The sequence below is a fragment of the Carlito syrichta genome, unplaced genomic scaffold, assembly GCF_000164805.1.
Source record: "Carlito syrichta isolate Samal-C Ts95f unplaced genomic scaffold, Tarsius_syrichta-2.0.1 Scaffold120500, whole genome shotgun sequence".
Taxonomy (NCBI): Eukaryota; Metazoa; Chordata; class Mammalia; order Primates; family Tarsiidae; genus Carlito; species Carlito syrichta.
In genome coordinates, this window is record NW_007064596.1 from 31,645 (window position 1) to 39,723 (window position 8,079).

The 8,079-nt window shown below is 60.6% G+C and overlaps 1 protein-coding gene across 1 annotated transcript; it reads left to right on the forward strand.

Annotated features, from left to right (window-relative positions):
- Positions 1-813: 813 nt before the first annotated feature.
- GABRD (gamma-aminobutyric acid type A receptor delta subunit) lies at positions 814-7,066 on the forward strand. The gene is made up of 9 exons (XM_021707567.1): positions 814-844; positions 1,285-1,509; positions 1,798-1,865; positions 1,942-2,162; positions 4,101-4,183; positions 4,626-4,763; positions 5,677-5,832; positions 6,096-6,313; positions 6,587-7,066. The coding sequence occupies exons 1-9, from the start codon at positions 814-816 to the stop codon at positions 6,884-6,886; spliced, it is 1,440 nt and encodes a 479-aa protein (XP_021563242.1). The 3' UTR covers positions 6,887-7,066.
- Positions 7,067-8,079: the final 1,013 nt, after the last annotated feature.

Here is an 8,079-nt window from a genome sequence, read left to right on the forward strand (position 1 = left end):
GGGAGGAAGGTGGGCTCCAAGGAAGCATTGCCCGGCCCTGGGGGGCAGCAGGACTGAAGGGGGCTGAGCTGGTGAGCCTGGCAAGGAAAGTGGGCAGCCGGTGGCCCATGGGGGCACTGGGGAGGGGCTGGTCGGGGTGCTGGTGGCCGGGCTTTGGCATAGCTGCGCCCCACAGGTGGAGTGGGAGGGAGTGCCCGTGTCCAGACTGAGTCTCCAAGGGAGCAGAGGTGGGTGAGCCTGGGGCGCCCCTGGGCTGTCGGGGGAGCAGTCAGAAGGGTGTGGAGAGCCAGGCTTGGAGGGGTGCCGAGCGGCTTGGTCTCCCGCACCCTTTGGAGCAGAAGTGATTTGGAGCATGGCGGAAGGTCCTTCTTAAGGCCCTCCCTGCAGGGACTGGCCTTGCCCTGTGGGGGATTGGAGTATTGGTCTCCTAGGGCTAAGGGTGGTGGGAGGGGGGAGGGGAGGGGCTCAAACAACAGAAGTGTATTCTCTCTAAGCCTGGAGGCCGAGTTGGGGTGGAGGTGTGGGCTGGGCTGGCGTCCCAGAGGCTCTGAGAGAGACCCTACCCTGTTCCAGGACTCTCTCAAACCCTTGACCCTCCTTGGCTTGTAGACACACCATCCTGTCTCCCTCCATTGGTGTCCTGTGGCTTCTTCCCCGTGTGACTCTGTCTCCCTCTCATAAAGCCATCAGTTGTTGGGGTTAGGGCTCATCCTAGTCCAGTATGACTTTGTCTTAACGAATCATGTCTGTGGACACACTAGTCCCAAATAAGCTCATGTTCTGAGATTTTGGTGGCTGTGAACTTTGGGGGGCATGCTGTTCAGCCTGGCCAAGGTGGACAGATGTGGGCCAGCACTGGGTGTGCGGAGCCAAGGCGTGTCCCTCACGTGGGTGCCCCGTGACCCTGCTGGGGACTAACCCGGAAAAATCGGCTCCTGATCATCCAGGCGCTCTGGGGTCAGACTGAGCCCAGAAAGCATGTGGCCATTTCGGGACTTTATGAGGCCCGGTCTGGGCCTTCCTGGAAAGGGACAAAGAGCAGGAGGCTCTGGGCCCTGGGCACTCCCCACATCCTGTCCACCCCAGCCTTCTCACATTTCGCCCTGAGTAGCTGGCAGGCTTCTCTTCGAGAAGGCCTGTCAAGGAAAGAGCAGGGAGGCCGCTGAGTGAGCCAGGGGCTCAACCCAACCCTGGGGTGGAGTAGGCCAGGGGGTGGGGGGCGTACTGAGGCAGGCAGAAGAGGATGAGCCTCCCAGGTGTCCTTGTCTGGCTTGAGTTACCCAGCCTGGCCAGACGCCCATCTGCGAGCGCTCCCGCCATGGTCCTACCTGCCTGGCCCACCTGGGCTCCATCCCTGTGCTCTGCCTGTCTGTGACCAGTGGCCTTGTGCTCCCAGAGCCATGAATGACATTGGTGACTACGTGGGCTCCAACCTGGAGATATCCTGGCTCCCTAACCTGGACGGCCTGATGGCTGGCTACGCCCGCAACTTCCGGCCTGGCATTGGAGGTGAGGACCCCTGGGGCACTGGCAGCAGGGAACCGCTCAGTTCCAGGTCAGTTATGAGTGTGTGCCCACTGGGCTTCAGGCTGGCCAAGAGGCCTGGCTCTTCCTGGGGCTCTGTCAGACCCCAGGTACCAGGCCCCCCATGGAGACTGCAGACTGTGTGACAGCGTAGCATGGCTGTGCCCCAGCTGTCCTGCCTCCTTGGGTTTTTGGTGGAGAGCCCAGCCCAGCAGGCCAGGCCTGTGTGGGGGCCGACCTCAGCCCCCGTCCTCAGCCCGTTCCTTCCTACAGGCCCCCCCGTGAACGTAGCCCTAGCCCTGGAGGTGGCCAGCATCGACCATATCTCGGAGGCCAACATGGTAGGTGCCCACCGGCCTCACCCTGGGTGCGCCTGGGAGCAGAGCCAAGGCTGACCCATGTCCCGCCCGCCTGCAGGAGTACACCATGACAGTGTTTCTGCACCAGAGCTGGAGGGACAGCAGGCTCTCCTACAACCACACCAACGAGACCCTGGGCCTGGACAGCCGCTTCGTGGACAGGCTCTGGCTGCCTGACACCTTCATTGTGAACGCCAAGTCTGCCTGGTTTCATGACGTGACCGTGGAGAACAAGCTTATCCGACTGCAGCCCGATGGGGTGGTCCTGTACAGCATCCGGTGAGCTGGGGATCCTTATGGCATCTGCTGAGCCTGGGGGGATCCTGTATGGCATCCAGTGAGTGGGGAGGGAGTGGGGGTGGTCCTGTACAGCATCTGGTGAGCCAGGGAGTCTCATATGGCATCCAGTTAGCTGGATCCCTACGGCATCTGATGAGCCGGGGGGTCCCATACAGTATCCAGTGAGCCGGAGGGTCCCTATGGCTGCCCACCCTATGTCCTGGGGGAGAGCATCCAGACCCCTCAAGACCAGAGAAAACTCGGGAGTCCTCTGCCAGGAACTGGGAAGGGACAGGCAGAAACACTGGTGTTATTTATATCCTCTGCAGCCAGCAGCTGCTCGTGAAACATCAGCTCCGAGGTTGCCGACAGGAAGCTAGCAGATGTGGCTTTTTGGCCAACATAATGCCTTTTTGTTTCTTAAATGGGGTGAAATTCACATAACATAAAATTATCCATGGTAGGGTGAATGATTTGGGGGTATTTGGGAAGTCCACCATGCTGTGCTACTGCCACCTCCATCGAGTCCCATGTTTCGTCACCCCAAAAAGAGACCCGCTACCCCCTCTCTCCTGAAGTCCCTGGCAGCCACCAGTCTGCTTTCTGTCTCTGGATCTGCCCGTCTTGGACATGCCACATAAATGGCGTCTTCCACTGAGCATCGTGCTTTCAAGGGTCATCCACGCCATAGCGCATGCAGTGCTTCCTTCCTCTTTTTGAAAAAAATCGATTCCATATTCACTTATATCTTGATTTGTTTTAGAGACAGGGCCTTGCTCTGTCCCCAGGCTGGAGTGCCATGGTGCAATCATAGCTCACTGCAGCCTTGACCTCCTGGACTCAAGTGATCCTCCTGTCTCATCCTCCCTTGTAGCTAGATCTACAGGCATACACCATGCTAATTTCTTTACTTTTACTGGGGATGGGGTCTCACTATGCTGCCCAGGCTGGTGTCAAACTCCTGGTCTCAAGTGACCCTCCTGCCTCGGCCTCCCAAAGTGCTGGGATTACAGGCGTGAGCCACCGCACCTGGCTGCCTCATTCCACTCTGACTGGACCATACACCGTCTCGTGGACGTCTACACCTGTTCATCTGTTCCTCTGTTGATGGACGCTTGAGTTCCTTCCACTTTTTGGCAGATGTGAATGATGCTGCTGTGAACACGGGTGCATGGGTACTTGTTTGAACGCCTGCTTTCAGACAAACTTCTTTATTTTTGTTTTTGTTTTATTTTATTTTTTTGAGTTGGAGTCTCACTCTGTTGCCCAGACTGGAGTGCAGTGGCCGCTCCCAGCCACCGCAGCCTCGACCTGCTGGGCTCCGGCGATCCTTCCGCCTCATCCTCCCAAGTAGCTGGATTTACAGGCATGCACTACCACGCCTGGCTAATTTTTGATTTATTGTAGAGATGAGGTCTCGCCTGCCCAGGCAGGTCTCGAACCCACAGGCTCAGGCAATCCATTCATCTCAGCCTCCCAAAGCGTGGGATTACAGGCTGAGCCACTGAGCCTGGCTGGGACACACTTCTTTAAAAAATGAATTTAGTTGACAACATTTGAAAAATCGGGAGACTTTATGTAAAAATCTGAATATCTGGCTTCTCCTAGAAAATAACGCTCTTAACAACCCTGAGCCTGTTCCCTGCAGCCATTGGCTGTTCCTGGGAGGGCCTGGCTGCCCCCGCCCCGAGGGCCTGGACCCAGTTCTTTGGTCCAGCATTTGAAGGATGAAGGGAGTGAGTGGGCTCATTCCTGATGGCCTAAGGGAGGATGCCCAGATACCTGTAGAGTTGGACACCGTTTCAGTTTTTACCCAGATGCTGGACAACTTGCCCAAAGCCTGAGAGGCAGCGGGGCCCAGGCAGCCCGGCCATCAGGGGCATCTCTGTGGGAAACTGTCCTCCCCCCACAGCGCTCATGGCATGCTTTTCTGGGCAGGATCACCTCCACAGTGGCCTGTGATATGGACCTGGCCAAGTACCCCATGGACGAGCAGGAGTGCATGCTGGACCTGGAAAGCTGTGAGTGGATGGCGGGCAGGTGGGCAGGCTCCTCCAGCCGGGTGGAACTCAGCTGGGACTGCCAGCCCAAGGCCTGAGCAAGGCTGCCCCTGCTCAGGACCAGGGAGGCACCGGACAGGCTTGCACATGAGCAAGAAGCCTGGGTGAGAGAAGGGCCGGAAGGCCGGGAGCAGCTTGGCCCTTAGGTCCGTGCCCACCAGGGAAGCTGGGCCGTGGAGCCCACACATAGCATGGGCCAGCATCACCAGGCCAGCCCGGCAGCCCCGTGCGTCGCCTGACAATGGCAACCCCCATCCGCTTGCCTGGGGGAGCCAGGCGCGGTCCCATAGCTGAGGGCCTCCTAGTCCGGCTGGGTCCCTGGTGTTCCGTCACCCTGCGCCAGCCCCTGGAAGCTCCCGCTGGGGCCGGGCCAGGCCTGCCACCCACCACGGCTCTCCTGCAGATGGATACTCCTCTGAGGACATTGTCTACTACTGGTCAGAGAGCCAGGAGCAGATCCACGGGCTGGACAAGCTGCAGTTGGCTCAGTTCACGATCACCAGCTACCGTTTCACCACCGAGCTGGTGAACTCCAAGTCAGGTACCACGGCCCGCCCCTTGTGTGCTGCCCCCGTGTGCCGCCTTGTGGCTCTTCATGCCTTTAACCAAGCCTCCAGCTGGCTCCCCGGGCTCCGAGGCCACAGCTGGAAAACCGCTGATGTGGGAGCACACTAGCTGGCCCCGGCTGTGCTGAAGGACCCGCACGGTGTGGACGTGAGCCGGGGCTTCCCGTTGCACTTGGTCCTTCCTCACTTTCCGGGCTTTGGAGGAACCTGGGGGCGCAGGGCTCTCCTAGCCCTTCCCTGGCCACCTGGTCTTCAGACCCCCCTGCCCCCTCCCTTTCCCGCTGGCCTGTTGTCGGAGCCCGTGAGCCCAGCCCCGGTTCCTTCCTGAAGGAGGGTTAGGAAGGAAGGGTGTGAGCCCTCCCCAGTGGCTGGGAGGGCCCCCAGGGCTGGCCCAGCAGACTTGAGGCCAGCAGCCATGTTGTCCATGCCTCTTTTCCTTCCTTCCCTGGGCAACCCTGCAGCAGGTCTCTCTTGTAGCTGAACTTGGGGCCGGGGCTGCAACGTACCAGGCTGGGCGGGTTGGCAGGAAAGGCTGGGTGTTGGGCGCCCACCAAGGCCTCTCTCCCCTGGAGTCCCCCGGGGTGGGTTGGGTAGAGGCTGGGCTGATGGTGGGTGTCCTCGCCTGATGTGGGTGTCCCTGGGCTGACATGGGTGTCCTGAGCTGATGGAGGCGTCCCCACTTGACATGGCGTCCCCATCTGACATGGTGTCCCTAGGCTGACATGAGTGTCTGGGGCTGACGTGGGTGTCTCTGCTGGACAGGGGTGTCCTCACCTGATGTGGTGCCCTTGGGCTGCTGTGGGTGTTCCCGGGCTGGTGTGGGTGTCCCCGGCCAATATGCTGTTCCCGCCCGATGTGCTGTCCCCACCCGATGCGCTGTCCCCACAGCCGGCCAGTTCCCCCGCCTTAGCCTGCACTTCCACTTGCGGAGGAACCGTGGCGTCTACATCATCCAGTCCTACATGCCCTCTGTCCTCCTGGTCGCCATGTCCTGGGTCTCCTTCTGGATCAGCCAGGCCGCGGTGCCCGCCCGGGTGTCCCTGGGTATGTGAGGGTGCTGGTGGGTGGCGGCCCCGGGGAGCTGTACCCCACCCCATCTGCCAGAAGCCCAGCTCTTGCCCTTCAGATGCCCGTGCTGGCTGTCCGGGACAGTGGCCAGCAAGGCCAGGCCTGGTTGGAGGGGCCCAGCCTGCTCCCTGGAGTGGGGGTGGGGCTGGCAGACCCTCCTCTGGGACACAGGTGCTCGGGGACTGGGGCGAGAGAGAGGAGGTGGCGAGCACTGAGGACAGCGCCCTTGTGCCCGGCAGGCATCACCACCGTGTTGACCATGACCACGCTGATGGTCAGCGCCCGGTCTTCCCTGCCACGGGCATCTGCAATCAAGGCACTGGATGTCTACTTCTGGATCTGCTACGTCTTTGTGTTTGCCGCCCTGGTGGAGTATGCCTTCGCCCACTTCAACGCCGATTACAGGAAGAAGCAGAAGGCCAAGGCCAAGGTCAAGGTCACGAAGCCAAGGGCAGAGGTGAGACTGGGTGGGTGGTGCCTCTAAGGCTCAGAACCCAGGACAGACCCCGCCTGGCGCAGGGAGGGGTGGAGTTGTGAGCCCCTCTGCTGTCGACCCTGGGGAGGTTCATCTGGGGCCCCAGGCCCTGGGGGGCAGGGCTGCACTCCCTGGTCGCTGCGGGTCACAGTGGCGCCTGCTGAGTGCGGAGGGTGATTGAGCTGCTGGCCCTGGCGGGGCGGCCCAGGGCCCTGGATGCCACAAGGTGACACTGACCATCCCCCACCCCCACAGATGGACGTGAGGAATGCCATCGTCCTCTTCTCCCTCTCTGCCGCCGGCGTCACCCAGGAACTGGCCGTCTCCCGCCGACAGTGCCGTGTCCCTGGGAACCTCATGGGCTCCTACAGGTCGGTGGAGGTGGAGACGGGGGAGACAAAGAAGGAAGGGGGGTCTCGCCCCGGGAGCCAGGGGGCCATCTGCGCCAGATTCAAGCCCATCGACGCGGACACCATCGACATCTATGCCCGAGCAGTGTTCCCCGCGGCGTTTGCGGCCGTCAATATCATCTACTGGGCGGCATATGCCATGTGAGGGGGCGCTCGGCCCTGCACCTGTCCTGCTGTTGGGTGGTGGCTGCCCAGAGACTCCTGGGAGAAAGGGTCCTCGAGTGGGCCTGCCCTCTCTGCGTGCTTCAAAGCAAGTGACAATTGGCTGCAGAAACAGGAGGGTGCCTCAACCTCTCTGAGCTCTGACCCAGCTGTGCCCCAGAGACCGACAGCAGGACAGGGCGGCCTGACCCTGGGCTGGGCCGGGTCGGGTCCGGCCCTTTGGAGTTATAAATTTTGGGGCTCAGAATGTGATTCTGGTTTCTAGGTCTTTGCTCTGTGGGATCGGGGCCAGGGAGTGGGAGGAGGCAGGAGTGGATGTTTGCCCTGTGAAGTGGTGGAGAAGGCATTTGTGAGGTCTCCTGGGTCCCAGCATGAAATAAAGCCTTGGTCTGTGGCCAGCTCTGTTCTCTGTCACTGCAGCCTCCTGTCCCTGTAGGCTGGGTGGGGGCTGTGCGAATAGGGGTGGTCTGCAGAAGCCCACAAGCGCTCAGTGCTGAACACACACCTTCCACAGGGGAAGCAGCGAGCGGGTCCCGGGCAAGCTCCTCGCCTAGGGGCAGGCGGGGAGAGAGAGCTCCCTGAAGGAGAGGAGCCAGGGTTGGCGGTGCTGGTTCCAGGTACTTGGTCTCATCTGTGGCACTGGCTGCGACAGGGACATCTTCTGAAAAGGGACACAGTTCTGGGGGAGAGGTGGTGAGCTCAGGACAGTTGATTCCAACACCATGTGCTTTTGAGATGCCTGAAATCCCAGGGCTCGACCCCCAACTCAGGGCCAGAGACTCAGGGCCAGAGACTTGGGGACAGAGACTTGAAGACAGAGATTCAGGGGCTCAGGGCTTTGTCCAAAGGTGAGCATTGTGGCCACGTCCAGGGATCTCAGAAAGGGTAGAGGTGAGGGACCAGAAGGGCTCAAGGAGTTGCCATCCCCTTTGGTCCTTTGGACCTGTAGTCCCTTGGCAGGGGCCCAGGGCCAGGATGCCATGCTGGTGTCTTCTTGGACATGGTGATGGGAACTCAGAGGCCATGGAAGCCTCACAGCCCTTTTCCCACCTGTGGCCACCATGGGCTTGGGTGACAGCCTTGCAACCCTGGGATCATGGCCTTCGGAGCATCTGATGGGCAGCTGTGAATGAGGGCTCAGATTTTCCACAGCACCGGGTCATCACACACAGAGGA